The 18,302-nt window shown below is 36.9% G+C and overlaps 1 protein-coding gene across 1 annotated transcript; it reads right to left on the reverse strand.

Moving 5' to 3' along the window:
* Window positions 1-8,951: 8,951 nt before the first annotated feature.
* On the reverse strand, window positions 8,952-11,325 carry LOC5573834 (GRIP and coiled-coil domain-containing protein 1). The gene is made up of 2 exons (XM_001654810.2): window positions 11,068-11,325; window positions 8,952-11,005 (listed from the first exon to the last, which is right to left on the reverse strand). The coding sequence occupies exons 1-2, from the start codon at window positions 11,144-11,146 to the stop codon at window positions 9,093-9,095; spliced, it is 1,992 nt and encodes a 663-aa protein (XP_001654860.1). The 5' UTR covers window positions 11,147-11,325; the 3' UTR covers window positions 8,952-9,092.
* Between the last annotated feature and the right edge of the window lie 6,977 nt (window positions 11,326-18,302).

Below are 18,302 nucleotides of genomic sequence, written 5' to 3' on the forward strand. Positions count from 1 at the left end.
CTAAAGAATCACGAAGGAATTTTCGGAATAATTCTGGATATACAAAATTATCTCAGGCAGAAACAATAAAATCAATAGCAATAAATCTGTAAGAATATAAGAAGGATTTACAAACAATTACAGAGGAATTTTCGGATGATTTCCATAAATAAATATTTGAAAAAATCCCCGTCATCTGGAAGATTCTTAGCAGGATTTTCGGAAGTATTCCACAGGGATTTCTGGGAGAATTCCATTGGGATTTACAAAAGAATTCCAGAGGAATTTCCGAAAGAATCCCAAGAATTTGCACGGAAGAAAGTGAAGTGAAATAATAGATTTATTTTTTTTGTTTATAGTCTCAGGCGTCTTTCCGAGAGTATTCTAGAATAATAGGTATAATCTAAGACATTTTTCGGAAAGAATCTCAAAGGGATTTTGAAGAACTTTCAAAGAGTTTCACGGAAGAAATACTGAAGAATTACGAGGAAAATATCAGAATTTATTGCGCATTTCTTTCACCACTGGACTATCGCAGAAGTTTTTACAAGTGCGGAAACGCTTATAAAAGTGCGCAATTCCGTCAAATCGGGTAGGTGTCTTCAGGGGACTTATTCTTCGTAAATCAAAGAACAAGTGCTCTGAAGACACCAAGAGGATTCATTGCAATCCCGCACTTTTATTCGCACTTTCGCACTTATGAGACCGCACTTCGCAGTCCAGTAGTGAAAGAAATACACAATAAATAATAATTTCGATTGGATTTCCAGAAGAAATCCCGAGAAATTTTGTGAGAATCCCCGAACCCAGATTTTTAAAATAGATTCCATTACACTGGAAAGCAATCATTAAATCATTTTCGGCAGAATTCCAGAATTTTACGGCAGAATTCCAGAATTTTACAGCAGAATCCTGAAAGGATTTCCATAATAACCCAAGATGGGTTTCTGGGATAGTCCAATAGGAAGTCCCAAGGAGGTTATTGGAAAAATCAGAGCGATCAAAGAAATAACTACATATCATAATTTCAGAAGGGTTTCTGAAAGAATCTCAGTGAATTTTCAAGATGTCCTCTAGCAACACAACTAATATATACTAATATTTACAACTCAATACTTAATTATAAATAGCGTTAAGGTGATTATAGTACAAAGCCACACCTCAAATTTTCAAAAGCACAAGACTTGAGAACCAAACAGCTCTCACCGTTGAAAATTTATCCCATTAGTCACCACCGGCAAGCAAGCAGATTGATTGGTTTTCAACGCAAACTGTTGTCAGATTCTCCAGTCTTGTGCCCTTGTTTGGCTTCGTTTTATAATCACCTTAAGCTGAGTGTACGCCATCCAGTTTGGGGGCGGATTGACGGTATCGAAGTGGATTAAAAACAATTATAGGAGAACGTGTGGAAAATACATATGAACTGCGCAGAATACATCAGACCGATTTAGCATTGCTGCGCACTTCTAAAAGCATTTTATTTTTATTAAAATGTTTGATAATAGTAGAACGACAATGATCATCAGTTGATTTTCCGCTACTGTTTTTTTTAAATCACAATTGTTATTTATTTCCGTGCACGCGCTCGGGAAATGAATCTGGCCATGGTGCAACAACCGCGCTACATTCGATGAATCCTATGCGACAAAAATTGTCGGCGCTATCCGTCAAATTCGCTCACCAAAGCTATTTTGATAGCGCAGTTGTTAATTACACCTATCGTTTGTCTGGTGAGTTGCACGCTTACTGTCAATGATGATGTCACGCTACACGATAAGTGTTCATCTGCAACAACCAGACAGCTCACCAATCCACCGCGAGGTGGATCGTGCTGAGTTGTTGAGTTGAAGGAGAGCGAAAGAAGGAAGGCACAAAAGTCTGTTTGACAGCTCTGCAGAAAGCGCGTGCGCACGGAAAGAGCGCCAGTTCGGCTCGATTTGCAATGATCGATTATTACTATTATTTTTTCGCTATTGGATATTCTATGGTTTGGTTGATCGATGTTAAAGTTTGTTTTAAAAGCAGCTCCACTTATTTTGAAACATATTGCCGTGTACAATAGTAGACAACACAACTAATTTAATTAAAATAATTTGAAATTATAATTAGTACATATACATAAGGGGAAGAACGTTTAGGCTGGTTGTGCATTACGATAAAATCTCTTAACATAAGCAATGCTTGTTGTTGGTTCTTGTGGAAGGATCAACATGTTCGACTTAACGAATCTTATTTTAAATATCGAATAACACCACATGCAATTGAACAAAAAGGATGTGATTACAATAGACTTTTGATATTTTCAATTCTGAACCACCGCAAAAAAAAATATTGGGAATCAAAATTCTCCTGAGAGGGATGATGTGGGGGAGGCTCATTCTAATTAATATTGTCGTTCAATTATGGGGATAAATTAAAATTGTTATTGTTCTATACATACTTATTTATTATAATTACCTGTAAATATTGATACAGCACAATTCAAGTATTTAAATATCAAATAGCAAACATAGATATGGTCGGTGTTCAGACAGACTGAACCAAGTGTTTTTTTTTTCAATCGAGTAAGAAAAATGTACCCCAAACATGTGAAACATCAAAATATTATAGATATTTACTATTCTACTTATCTATTTGATGATACATTTGTATCAAAATAACATGGAAGATTTAAAATTGATGGAGTTCTTTACGTATCCTTAGAGCTCCAAAATTCATCTAGTCTGGTCTGTCTAAACACCGACCATATGATTCTCAAAAACTCATGAGAATGGTATTTTACTCTTTGAACTGTTACTTAATTTGGATGTGTTTAAAAGATTTATAAATTTAATTTATTATTGATGTTACGAGCTATGTCTGTAGTTAAACTTAATGCTACACAAGAAATATATTTGAAAATTGTTTTCGAAATACTATGGAAGATTTTACCATAAATCCTGATGCAATCCATTTGGATATTTAAAGAGGATTTTATCAAAAAATGTACGACTCTACTAGAAATTCTTCGAGAATTCCTCCGAAAATAACTCTAGATTTTTATCCGGAAATACTTCTGGTATTCTTATGAGAATGCCTCTGGTATTCTTCCAAAAATGACTTGAGATGCTTTCGGAAATCTTTCTGAAATTCTTCAAGAAATTCCACTGAGATTTTTACGCCAATATCTTTGAAATACTCCTGGGACTCTTACAAAAATCCTGTTGGAGTTTTTTTTCGGATATCTTTCTATTATAAATTTTTCAATAAATTTTGCTGGGATTGTGCTGTAAAACCTGCTAAGATTCATCCAAAAATACGACTGTCATTCTTCCGGATATCATTCAAGAATTCCACCGGAAGTTTTCGTGAGATTCAACCGTAAATCGTTCTGGTATTTTTCAGAAATTCCATTGAGATTCTTAAAAATATCCTTCTGAAAAATTTTCTGAGAATTGTTTTGGGATTATAGAAGGATTTCCAGAAGAATTCCAAGGCGATTCACAGAAACATCACTTCTGTATGAAGGATTATCATTAATATCTGAAATAATCCCATGAGAATTCTAAATCCAAATTACAGTGATATTCAAAAGAATCCCAGAAGTTATTTCGCCAGAATCCCTGAAAGATTTAAAGGATATTCACAGACATCCAGAAGATTTCATGAATATTTTCCAGAATAATTCCGATGTCCAGATGAACTGCAGAAAGATTCATGGAATAATTTCAAACGGGATTTTCGAAATCATTTGAAAGTAACTTTTAGAAGATCCTCAGAAAAAGAAATCAGTAATCAAAGTAATCGAAAAAATCTCATTATTTCAAGCAATGCTCGTTGGTTCATGTCGAAGGATCAACATGTTCGGCTTAACGAATCTTATTTTAAATATTGAATGACACCACATACAATTAAACTAGTATGTGATTACAATTCTGAATCGCCGCAAAAAAAAATTTAGAATCATAATCCTTCTGAGAGGGATGATGTGGTGGATGCACATTCTAATTAAAATTGTCGTTCAATTATGGCGATAAATTAAAATTGTTATTGTTCCATAAATACTTGTTTATTATAATTACTTGTAAATATTGATACAGCATATAAAAAGACATTGGTCCAGAAATAACTCCAGAATTCTATGGAATTTCCCTCCTGGGATTCTTCCTTAAATCACTTATGAATCCTTTAAAACCTCTCTGGGATTGTTCTGGAAATCTAAAGATTATTTCTGATTTTTCTCTAAGTTCTTCTGGAAATCACAGAATACTTACAGATATCGATTTTGAACTCATCTAAAAAAATCGTTAGCATTCCGGTACTATATCTGAGATTCTTTCGGATATCCTTTGTGATTCAAATAATGGAAATCAAATTCGAATCGAAATTCTCGAAGATTCTTTCGGAAATTCAATGGAAGATTCTAACAAAAATCCTGATGCAATTCTTCTGGATATTTTTAGAGGATTTTGCCAAAAAATGTACTACGACTCTACTACAAATTCGTCGAGAATTACTCCGAAAATAACTCTGGCCTTTTTCCGGAAATACTTCTGGGATTATTATGAGAATACCTCTGGTATTCTTCCGGAAATCACCTGAGATGCTTTCGGAATCCCTTTAGAATACTTTCGATGATGCTTCCGAAAATCTTTCTGAAATTATTCTAGAAATGCCACTGAGATTTTTACGTCCATATTCTTGAAATTTGTATGGGACTCTTCCAAAAATCCAGTAGGAAATCTTCCAGATATCTTTCTAGCATTCTTTCGGGAAGCCTCCTGGGATAGTTTCGAAAATCTTTCTGAGGATCCTTCAAATCCTTCTGTTAAGGATTCTTGCAGAAACTCTTCTACCTCTAGACTCTGGGAGTTTCCTGAATTTTTCAAGAAAACTGTTATTATTTCGACTATCTCTCTAGGATTCTTTCGGAAATTCTTCTACAATACCCCCAGATTTCTTTCTGTTATCCTGCTGGAGGACTTCAAAACATCTTTCAAAGATTCTTCCAGAAATTTTACTGGAATTTTTCAAGAAATTCTGCTGGGATTCTTCCGTAAAACCTGCCGAAATTCATCAGAAATACGACTGGAATTCTGCTTGAATGATAAGCATTCAAGAATTCCACCGGAAGTTTTTGTGGGATTGAACCGTAAATTGTCCTGGTATTTTGTTTAAATACATTGAGATTCTTAGGGAAAAATATACAGGATTCTTAAAAATATCCTTCTGGAAATTGCTTTGGAATTAAAGGAGGATTTCCGGAAGAATCCCAGGTCGATTTACAGAAGAACCACAGAGAAATCACTAAAATATTATCAGGGAGATTTCTAAAGGAATTATTTTAAGGATTCTCGTATATTCCTGAAACAATCTCAGGAGAATTTCGAATGGATTTTGAATGTTTTTTACAGTGATATCCAAAAGAATCCCAGAAGTTATTTCGCAAGAACCCCTGAAGATTCAATGAAAAGTCACAGACATCCAGACGATTTCATGAATATTTTCCAGAATAATTACGATGTCCAGAAGAGCTCCAGAAAGATTTACGGAATAATTTCAAATGGAATTTCCAGAACCATTTAAAAGTCACTTTCAAAAGATGCTCAGAAAAAGAAATCAGTAATCAAAGAATCTCATAGGTATTTTTTTAAAGTCCCAGTGACTGTCCGGTAGTTTTCTTGGAGGATTTCCATTTGAAGTCAAGAGGGATTTTCAGAAAATTCTGCCAAGGATTTAAGAAAATTTTCAAGGAAAATCAATGATAAATCACTAAAAAAATCAAAAACACTTCCTTATGAATTTCCAGAAGAATCACAGAGTTTTTTTTTCTCAAAATATCTTAGAAAAAAATTCTAAAGAATCACGAAGGAATTTTCGGAATAATTCTGGATATACAAAATTATCTCAGGCAGAAACAATAAAATCAATAGCAATAAATCTGTAAGAATATAAGGAGGATTTACAAACAATTACAGAGGAATTTTCGGATGATTTCCATAAATAAAGATTTAAAAAAATCCCCGTCATCTGGAAGATTCTTAGCAGGATTTTCGGAAGTATTCCACAGGGATTTCTGGGAGAATTCCATTGGGATTTACAAAAGAATTCCAGAGGAATTTCCGAAAGAATCCCAAGAATTTGCACGGAAGAAAGTGAAGTGAAATAATAGATTTTTTTGATTATAGTCTCAGGCGTCTTTCCGAGAGTATTCTAGAATAATAGGTATAATCTAAGACATTTTTCGGAAAGAATCTCAAAGGGATTTTGAAGAACTTTCAAAGAGTTTCACGGAAGAAATACTGAAGAATTGCGAGGAAAATATCAGAATTTAAATAATAATTTCGTTTATATTTCCAGAAGAAATCCCGAGAAATTTTGTGAGAATTCCCGAACCCAGATTTTTAAAATAGATTCCATTACACTGGAAAGCAATCATTAAATCATTTTCGGCAGAATTCCAGAATTTTACGGCAGAATTCCAGAATTTTACAGCAGAATCCTGAAAGGATTTCCATAATAACCAAAGATGGGTTTCTGGGATAGTCCAATAGGAAGTCCCAAGGAGGTTATTGGAAAAATCAGAGCGATCAAATAAATAACTACATATAATAATTTCAGAAGGGTTTCTGAAAGAATCTCAGTGAATTTTCAAGATGTCCTCTAGCAACATAACTAATATATACTAATATTTACAACTCAATACTTAATTATAAATTGCGTTAAGGTGATTATAGAACAAAGCCACACCTCAAATTTTCAAAAGCACAAGACTTGAGAACCAAACAGCTCTCACCGTTGAAAATTTATCCCATTAGTCACCACCAGCAAGCAAGCAGATTGATTGGTTTTCAACGCAAACTGTTGTCAGATTCTCCAGTCTTGTGCCCTTGTTTGGCTTCGTTTTATAATCACCTTAAGCTGAGTGTACGCCATCCAGTTTGGGGGCGGATTGACGGTATCGAAGTGGATTAAAAACAATTATAGGAGAACGTGTGGAAAATACATATGAACTGCGCAGAATACATCAGACCGATTTAGCATTGCTGCGCACTTCTAAAAGCATTTTATTTTTATTAAAATGTTTGATAATAGTAGAACGACAATGATCATCAGTTGATTTTCCGCTACTGTTTTTTTTTTTTAAACCACAATTGTTATTTCTTTCCGTGCACGCGCTCGGGAAATGAATCTGGCCATGGTGCAACAACCGCGCTACATTCGATGAATCCTATGCGACAAAAATTGTCGGCGCTATCCGTCAAATTCGCTCACCAAAGCTATTTTGGTGACTTTAACATCACAGCTGATGACTTTAACATCACAGCTATTGTGTGGGGCTAAAACAGTTGCTCATCTTCACGCTTTATGTATCGTTTTAGCATCTTGCCACATTGAGTCGGTGATAGACCTGTGGTGTACGCACGGGCCTATCAATCGTAAGGTTTTTGGTTCAATTCCAGGTTGATGCAACTTTTTTTTTTGTTTTCAAATTCTGGTTTCTCATAAGATAAATCTACGAATTTCAACCAGATTTCTTGTGGCGAATTTTCATAAGGGATATTTAAGTATTTATATAGTCTATTTGTCTGAGTGAATGAAGGATCGACGATAAATACTGCATTGAAGTCTTGCCGTTTTTCTTGCGATGAAGCACTGAGTAAGATGATGCAATGAAGCATTGAGCGGTGACCGTATATCACCCATTAATGCACATTTCATTGCAACAATAAAGCAATGCTACATTGCATTCATAAAATGGGATTAAAGCATTATTGCACGCATATTGCAGAATAAAAGCAATGATGCATTGCACTCGTTGAATTAAAGTTAAAATACGGTAATACCTTAATGCTTGTGGTTACTTGGGCAAGCTGCCCGACTTCGTCATGGCATCCCAGGCAGTATAAGAGACGCTTTAGCTAATGATCCGACCAACGAAGCCTCAATATTATCGTTCCTCAAAGATGCCGGACTACACCGAAACATTTAACATCCTACATCAAACAACCGCCGAGTTATGACGACCCTGCTTTTCACCCTAAATTGACTTGGATTACCTATTCATTTTTTGAATGAACATTGATGTATTTATGTGTATTAAAGTTAATTAAAGCAAAATGTACAGGGGGGCCTCTCACTACGAAGCCCTCTCCATATGCTCTACCGGAGACGAACCAGCCAACGGCTGAAAGTCTCGATAATAAAGATAATAAAAAAAAAATTAAACTTATTTCGGGATTCCCGGACGTTAGAACTTGTATACTGAGAAACAGAAAATTTCTCAGATCCCGGGATGGAAAACCAAAAGCCACTTATATTTTCTTTCGTTTGTTTAATTTTAGCTCTTCCAGTTAGTAACTAAATCTACGGTAAAAATAAAGTACTTATTAAAAATTTTCAACAAAAAGTGTCCGAGCATACAGGATGTACATCATATTTGCCAACATATAAAATGCATCAAAGCCGTTTTTCCATACAAAATGGTCAACTTCTGAGAGCTACACCTTCGCCGTTTCTCAACCGAGTTTTTTTTTCTGTGACGAACTACAAATTACCTCAGTTTTTGATCACTGCTGAAAAAGTTGTGTGAAAACTCCAAATTTAGAAGTTGCACATGAAAGACAATCAAAACGGCGAGATGGATCTACATAGGTCCGAGCCGTGTCCAAATCGGACGACACAGCAAATAAAAAAAAAGACAATCAAAACATATCTATATGGTAAAGTTTCGAGGATGATTTTTACACGAAAAAAAAAATTAGTGGTAAAATGAACATCATGCTCCAATCCAATTTTCCGTCAAGCTGACATTCATTTTTGAACCGTAAAGTAAGAAAATTACTTTGAAATATATGTTGAAATTTAAGCTATGTCTGATGTGATTCCATTCAAATCGATCCATAAATAAATGAAAACTTTGGAAGGCTAGACCAAACTTTTCCATTTTATAAGGAAAATCACTTCAAATTCAAAAAAGTCGATACCATGAATAAGTTAAACTTCGTTTATTTTCGTTGGAATGCTACACACTAAATACACTTTGAAACAATAACACAATAATAATATATTTTCCATTTGTTTTACACAGCGATAAAAAGTACGATTAGGATCCCCAATTGATGCTGATGCATTCATCGTTTCGCGACATCTAAGCCCTGGATCGTGGCCATTTCCGCGGTGCTAAACTTCAGCACGGCGGCAATGGCGTTGATCATGTGCTTTTTCCCATCGGCGTCCTGTGAGGTCAGAAAGCTGAGCACCACATTCTTCAGGTACTCCAGGTTGGCCCCTTCGCGCGACTTGCACCGTTCCCACCGGTCCAGCTGTTCCTCCAGGTAAGCGATCCTGTCGTGCAGTTCCTCCTGGGAGGATACCTTATCGTGCAGAGCCTGCCGGAGGGCCGTTTCCGCGTTGTTTTTGGCCGTTCGCAGGGCAGTGATTTCGATCTCCTTGCGGGCGAGCTCGTGGGCGTAGTGCAGAATGTGATGCGTTTCCGGGTTGGAGTTGGGCTCGGTTTTGAACACGGAGTTGAGGGCGTTGATCTTCTTCGACAGCGCCACCGGCAAGCTGTCGATCGGGTCGGGGTTGGAGGGATCCGACGATTGGGACTGGGACTGTTGTTGGCCACCACTGGTATCGTGCATCAGGATGTCGAACGATGTCCGGAGGGACTTGATTTCCTCTTCTTTCTCTTCGAGCAGCTGCAGCGATCGTTCTCTCTGCTTCTTGAGCTGGAGTTCTAGCTGGGATAGTTTAGATTTGAAATCGGACTCGAGGGCACTGATTAGCTCTTGGGTTCGCATTTTCTCTGATTTCAGTATGTTGTTATGCTCAATTTGCTTGTTCTTGAACTCCACTTCCAGATCGTCAATGTTCTTGTTCAGAACTTTTATCTTTTCCTGCAAGGTCTTGGTGTTATTTTTGTGGATTTGGATGTTTGCCTTCAACACTTCATTGTCCTTTATCGCTTGATCGTAATTACGCTGAAGATCCCGGTAATTGTCCAGCTCGCTATCATGGTAGTTAACAACTTCTTCCACGATTGGCTGAATCGAAAACAGAGAAGACAAATCCAGTGGATTCTCCAATTTTTCGTTTTCCATCTGGAGCAAATTCTTCAAGTAGCTCACTTCCTCTACAATTCGTTCCACATTACTCTCTTGGCTTAGCCGTCTCGTGGACGTTTTGTCCAAACTCAATTTCGATAGCTTTTCCTTGAGCTTAGAAATACTTTCCTGGTCGTGCTGTCTTAACCGATCGTACGTTCCAACCACCTCGCTGAGTTCGGCCAATCGCGCTTCCAAATTGGCCACCCGCTCCTCGTGCACTTCCTCCAGCTTCTTGCTGCGGTCCTCGGCCACCAGCACCCTTCTCTGCTCGTTCCGAATGGCCGCAGCATGTTGGCGTTTCAAGTTTTCGATCTCTCCCTGGAACTGCTGCAGCAGCGTCGACAGAGCGGCATTCTCCTTCTTGGAACTTTCCAACTGCTCCGAGCTCTGCTTGGCTAAATCCGAAGCCTGGGGCATTTCGCTGACCCGCTTATCGGAATGCTTCTGATTGAACTGGATCTTCAAATCTCTCAGCTGCATCTCCAGCGTTTCGTTCAAATGCCTCTCGTCCAGCAGTTGCTTCTGCAGTTCGCAAATCATGACCAGCTGGTTGTTGCATTCTTCCTCGCGATCGTGCTTCAGTTTGCTCTTACAGTTCTCCAGATCCGTTTTAATCGTGTAATTCAAAGCCTTCACCTGGTCCTCTAGATCCCGAATCGCAGCTTCCTTATCGGCGATCACGTCCCTCAACTGTTTGCGATCGTTCTTGAACGATGCTTCCATCCGGCCCTTTTCCGCCGTGAGAGTGGCCAAAGAATTCATCAGCGTTGCCACTTGTTCCCGCAGGGCTTCCCCATCGCCTTCGTCTTTCGAAGCGGAAGCTGACTGCTGATGCTGTTGTTGCTTCTCTGGCGAAGCCTTCCCAGTGAAGGCAGCCAAACTCGACTCGAGGGCGGTCTTCTCTTTGAGAAGACCCTTGTATGCGGTAACAACATCTGCGAATACGTAAATCTCCGTTTAGAAACAAAATCCTGTAATCTTCCAAACCTACACTTACCTTTGAGTCGTTTTTCATAGCGAAGCAGTTGCTCCTTTTGGGAGTTAACGATCGCTTCCAAATCTGGGTGTTTTTCCATTATTGCTTCGTTGATCAAAGAGTTCACAACAGTTCATCACAAAATTTTACACCATTTTACACAATATTTGAATGCAAAAATGGTAATATTCTGAAGTAATTAAAATTACATGAAAATTTTCGTACGCGTATCAGCAAAAGTGCAGCAATGTTTACTTTTTGCGCAAATGCATCGAGGAACTGTCAAAATGATCGGAATGCATTTTGCGAGGGGTCCGCCAATGCATGAGTGAAGCCGGAAATTCTAAACTGAAATATTGGGCCGTATGAATAAAATGTAGTAAAGTTGAGTTTACTACATTCTCGGTAGTAAACGCTATATGTGGAACACGAGTGGAACATGTTTGTGTCATTTTCCTTTCTACACCTTTCGAACCAACCCGGAAGCATCATGACAGCTGCAGTACAACGTCAATGTACCGAAAAATTTTGGTCCGTGGTACTGTCAAACTCAATGAAATCATGGAGTGTGCTCAAAATAGGGCGTAAACTAGAATTATGCTTGATGGACATAAAAATAGTTTTACATTTTTTGTTTGGCATTTGTAACATCATTATAAACGAATGATCACCAAATAGCGATTCTCTAAAAGGATTTGTATGGTCATCGGGAAGATTTTGTATGGTCCACGAGCGAGTTTTGAATAGTGGTGTGATGTGCTCCGCATGCTGAAGGTGCTTGTAGTAACCGTTCCTTTGTTTACGAAATTATTTTTTGACCACTTGTCAATTCAAAGCAAGACAAATTTGTTAGGGATCGTTCAAATATTACGTAACACAACAAGGGAAGGTAAGGGATATTTTGTAGTGTGTAATAAATTGAAATTTTTCATATAAAACCTGTTACTTCAGGGAGGAAGGGGGTTTAAATTGGCAAATTTTTTCGTTACGTAATATTTGAATCATCCCTTAGATATTTACGATAATCATCAATTTATGGGAAATTGACTGTAGTTATAAGCTTGAAACCAATCTGAGATCATATCAACTCGCAGTACATTTTCTTCCGCGGATATGAACACTTTTTTTCTCATACTCATTGCCAGATGTCTAAGTTTCAATCAGATAAGCCAGATGATTAGATGAAGTATCCCCCTTTTACGAACGCTAATATCACCAAAAATTAGCCCACTTTTACAAAAAGGGATCTAGTGATCTGACGTTTGACTTGGGTCGCTTGATATGGACTTATCCACCGGTGCACTAAATTTACTCAGTCCAAGAATTTTGACACTTGACCGAAACACGTGGAAAGCATCTACGTGACCCGTTAAAGTGTCAAAATTCTTTAATCCGTATAGGCCTGAGTGAAAGCAAAAATACTAAAACCCTTAACACTCAGCGAATACTTAACGGATTTAAATATGTTTGTAAGTATACTGGCCCACATATCTAAATTCTAGAAATGGCCGGAGAAACTCGAGAATACTCCTGTAGCCGGAGTTATTGCGGTGGTTCACTGGGTCAAGTCGGGTAGTAAAAGTCGATTTTTTGGGACATTCTAAATAATCATTATTTATATCCAATTACATTTATTTTATTTTGCATAAATCATTAAGATCTGATATTCAGCATAATAAATTAATAGTTTTGCATCATTTAGAGTGAACCAGATGCGGCCACTCGGGCTTAATGTCCTGAAGAACCGGCTCTAGATTTGTTAGGTATTGAACCGTTTCAAATCTCTAAAAGAATAGATCGAATAGATGTTAAGATACAAGTTGTGCACTTTATCATAAATTTTAGGCATCCCGAGGACCCGAAAATGGTCATTTGTAGGATCAATCAAATGCAGTTGACATAATTATTAAATTAAATCGATTATCAGAAGGTTTACGCTGATGCGCACAAAACCCTTGTCACCTGACCTGACCCAGAGATTCACCGCAATAACTCCAGCCACAGGAACATTCCCGAGATTCTTTGACCACTTTTATAAACTAGATATGTGTACGAGTATACTGCCAAAACATAATTGAAATCCGTTTAGTATTCGCTGAGCGGTGAGAGTTTTAGTAATTTTTCTTTCACTCAGGCCTATACGGGTTAACCGAGTGAATTTATCACACTGGTGGACAAGTCAATAGTGGTTTCTGCGCTCGTGTACATACACGTTACATGTCACCAACACTACCTAAAGAGTGCTGGTTGAAAATATAAACAAAGATCAGCTGTTCCTTGCAAAATCAAACGGCACTATTTTCAACCAGCAAAATTGCGCACGTGTTCGTGACACCGCTCGAGAGCTCAATTGACCGGACCAAAGCCAAACGGCAATATGTTGGATCCCTACCAGAAAGTAGGCTAACTTTTGGTGGCTATTACCGCTTTTAAAAAGCTGGATAGTTCATCCAATGGATTTATCCACGGTCTTCTTTTCATGTTGATTTTTTCCGATCTAAATATGTTTACCTAAAATGACATCCACGCCAACACGAATGTTCACCGGATGAACAATGCGTGGATGAATGTGCAACGAAATCGTTTATTTTTATGTATACATCGCCTGTAGTAAAGGTTTTCTTCACGCTGAAAGTTGCAGCGTGACGTCATCGTATATTAGTTCGTATGAGAAAAAGTGTTCTAATCCGCATAGAAAAAAACTGCAAATAAAAAAAAATATCACTTTTCGACTTGGTTCGATCTCAAATAAAAAGATAAGGACATTGTCTTCAGCCATTTCCCGATGAAGAAAGAATAACTCGCCAATAACTTATGCATACCATATTTTGGTATCATATCACAATTAGGTATTGTTCAGTTATCAATAGCTCATTTTGGTATTATAATGGTATTTGAAAAAAATGTTTAAAACAATTGAAAATACTTCATTTTGGTATTCGACAGCTATTGAGGACTGCTGGAGGTATTGAACTAGTATTGAAAAATTTCACTTTTATATGAAAATCCATCAAATATTATTTAAGTATTACAATACCTGATCTAGTTATCAGCTTGGTATTTGTAGAATATGATAAAGGTATTATTTGAGGTATTTTACCTCTTATGCAGGACTCATTCATACCTCATTCAGGTTGTAAGTATTGGAAATTATCTGGTATGGAATACCTCAATTTGGTATTAAGTAGTTATTTTCCTCTGCTCGGGTTAGCTGTACGGAATGGAACTTAACACTAGACAATGGATAAGGATGCTCCAGTGGCACAGTTGAGAAACATTCCTGACGAAAAGTTTCAATGGCTGAAGCGGAAATCGAACCCACACCCAATTACACGATGCGTTTAAATGCCTAACGACACCAACCGCACGGCCACGAGGCCCACAATATTTTATTTTATTTTATGTTACGGCCAGCGCTTTCTTTTGAGGGCATAAAAGCGATCCACAAATCAGTTAGGCTGTATTGTAAGTAATTTCTTATAGTCCGTAAAACAAAGCACAAACACGTCATTTAATCTTTTCACCGAACGAATTGGTACGCTCTTAAGTTCATTTGGTGCTTAAACTTGATGATTTTATTAAATTTATTGCCATTGGCAGACGAAAATATCAGACTCGCCCTTATTTCATTTCATTCCATTCGTTGTTTTGCACCCGTCAACAACGAAACAAAATTCCGATCTGCCATAGTGAAAAATTGTGCCGGCAGCGGTGGATGGCCCCATTGTTTACGTTGAAAGTAGGTACGTGAAAATTGCGTTATCTGTCACTTCGCGGGGGGGTTGTTTCGAACATACTACAAACAACACATTGCTATGAATGAAGGTAGCATTCACTACAAAGCTACTGGTAGTTAGCTTCAGAGGTTGCTACACATGCTTTGAGTTTGCAGAATTGAATGGAATAATTTACTTTTGAGTAAAAATCATGGGAAAACGATATGAGTTTTGATATATCGGAAGGTATTTTGAGTTTTGCAAAGGAATTCTGAGGTTACGAAAACTTTCGCTCCGCCAATTCTGAGATTCCGGTAAGATTACCGGCAGTAGCAATTTGTAATATCCGTGTGAATTCTGGCATTACGATAATTATGTTATTTTCTAGGAATTTTAGGATGTCGGTAGGAATTCAGATATTGATAAAGTAATTCTGAATTTTACGTGTAAATTCTGACATCTCAGATTTCCTTTTGAATTCCGGAATTCCTGTAGGAACTTTGAGATTCCGATAGGGATGTCGGATTTTTTATGATAATTCTGAAAATTTAAATACCATTCTAGGAATATAGCGGAAATATTAGGAATCTGGTAAAAACTCTAGAATTGGGGTGGGAATGGGATTCCGAATATTAATCTCTTTGAATTCTGTGGGTATCTTTGAGACGATATTTCTGTAAGAATCTATGAGATTGCGGTGGGATTCCTGCGAATTATTGTGTGAATATTTGTAATTCCGAAAATCAATTTTTGTAATTATTGTAAAAACCTTTAAGATTCCGTTGATCTCCAGTTCCGTTGGAATTTCAAAGCAAAGCTTTAATATAAACGTTTTGAATGTCGGTAAATATTTTATAGATTTCAATGGGATTTTTTGTGGAATCGTTAAGAATTTTAATAATTTCAAAGGGAATCCTGGTGTTTTAGGGGAGATCCTCATTGAATTCTAACGACTACCAATGGAATCACTACAATTCTCATAAAAATCTCTACATTCTAAGTTCTAGAAATTCCAAGGATACTATCAGAAACCCCACCAAAATAACGAGAATATCACAGAAACACTTAGAACATCGGAATTCAACATGCTGTTAAGAAAACACACGGGGAGCATCAAAATTCTACCGCAATTTCACCAGAATCTCAGTACTGGTGCTAGAAAATCTGTGGTTCCTAATTTGATAGCTGTAATCTCAAGATCTCTTCATAAATGTTAAGCTAGTATTTAAAAAATCATCGGCGTTGGCGAAGGCCGAAAACCACCCAGAAAATTCTTTGATGCACCATCATCATAAAATCATAGACATAGAGAGAATACCAGACTAATCGCAAAATTACACTACAAATCTTGTCAAATAACAGCACCTTCATGATCTGTGCAAATTGTCGTGTAATCGATTAGATTCCATGCATTTTCTTCATATGCATGATTGTATTAATTTTAAGCGTCACTCTGAATAGATTATTCTTTATGTGCAGAATCACTCTGCACTCTGAATGGAAATTTCTTAACGTGCATCTTCAGTCACTGCTCATGTTCGAAAGTAGTAAGTACTACATGTTCGAAAAGTTTTTTATTCATACCAAAAGTGTAGTAAACTTTGTGGATTTTATTTTTGAGTAGATGCTACATGTAGTAAAGTTCAAAGTTTTTTATTCATATCACTCATTGTCGCGCGCCCACCAAATCGGAACGCGCGTGTGGGACACGCGAGGTGTGACTCGTTCCCGACATAACTGTCATAATGACATGTGTGTCGCTGCATTCTTACGATGTTTATGAACACAGTGCACTATTAAAATATTAGTCGCGACGCTTAGAGATTGAGAAAAAATATATTTAAAAACAAATGTTTGTCCTTATTTCTGTCGGATTCATAATAATTAGAACAGGCTTATTTATCGGAAGTTGCTGGCCATAAAACGACAAGGGGTGATTTGGTTTTGACACTTCTTGCGTACAGATTTTATAGCGAAGTCTTAGTAGGCAATGATTTTATTTTGTTGGTCATAATTTTCACCTGATTTGTTATGCACCTACAACATCTTCGTATTCAATTTGTTATACTTACATCATCCATTTTTCTATAATCTTGAATTACATTTATAAGGTTTAATCACCGCATGACTTTATTATTATGGAAATTTATTGGCTTTTTTCGGTGAATAACAATACCTATACTCAGAGTGAAAGGGAGTAACGAAAGTAATGAAATGACAAGATGGATAGAATCGCAAGCGAGCGACGAGAGAAATGAATAGAAGTTGAAAATTTGTTTTAACAGTTGGCCATATGTGTGAACAACACAATCGAAACGACAAATCGTTGCCTAACGTCCTTGGTATTTTTTGCCTGTCTAGTGTTAGTAGTGACCAACACTACAACATCTAGCCGTTCAAGACAACGATTTGTCGTTTCGATTGTGTTGTTCACACATATGGCCAACTGTTAAAACAAATTTTCAACTTCTATTCATTTCTCTCGTCGCTCGCTTGCGATTCTATCCATCTTGTCATTTCATTACTTTCGTTACTCCCTTTCACTCTGAGTATAGGTATTGTTATTCACCGAAAAAAGCCAATAAATTACCATAATAATAAAGTCATGCGGTGATTAAACCTTATAAATGTAGAATATAATTGGCAAAGAAATCTAACTTCAGTTCGAATGATCACTTGGGCAAATTAGGGGTATGCGATATTAGACGCGAAAAAATCCAATAAGGCAGCATCCATTTATTACGTAACGCTAAAATTGAAAATTTTTGACCCCCTCCCCCCCCTCCGTAACGCTTTTTGTATGGAAAATTTCAAATTTTTGTATGAGTCGTAACGCTTGAGCCTACTCCCCCCTCCCCCTAGAGCGTTACGTAATTTGTGGATGCCGCCTAAGTAACGTAAATTTCGTATCAATCTCCGAAAATATGCCAACGATCGATAGAACTGTTACATACGCCGAACAATATAGTTAACAGGTCGAGGCGACAAATTTTTGCCTGTCTAGTGTTAGTAGTGACCAACACTACAACATCTAGCCGTTCAAGACCAGGACGTTACCCGCATAGAAAATTACGGTTTGGCTTGTTTTTCAAACAATAAATTTCCTATTACTGGTAATGTTAATGTACCACAAACGGTTGTTTTTATGTAGTACTATATAAGCTCTTTAGTTCGAAACAATAAAAGATGGTTTAAGTAATGTTTACTGAAATGTGACTGAGAATCAAAACTTATAACCATTAAATATAATAAATGACCTATTTGGGAAACAGTAGCCACCAGATTAAAAAAAAACACTCTAATAAATTTATACTTAGTTAAAGCAAATCTGATTAAAAATAAAAACTTGCGTTTGTATTTCGATTCGATTGGGATTTCAATTAAAACTAAAACAAATTATAAACTAAATTACGCCATTTATATAGAAAACAAAAATGAGTTTTTATTCTTGAAATGAAAACATTTTCACCTTCAAAATTAAAACATTTTGAAACATCTGAATTAAATTTTGTTTAGTGTCTAGGTAGATGCTTTTTTAGA

This window comes from Aedes aegypti, chromosome 3, assembly GCF_002204515.2.
Source record: "Aedes aegypti strain LVP_AGWG chromosome 3, AaegL5.0 Primary Assembly, whole genome shotgun sequence".
Classification (NCBI taxonomy): Eukaryota; Metazoa; Arthropoda; class Insecta; order Diptera; family Culicidae; genus Aedes; species Aedes aegypti.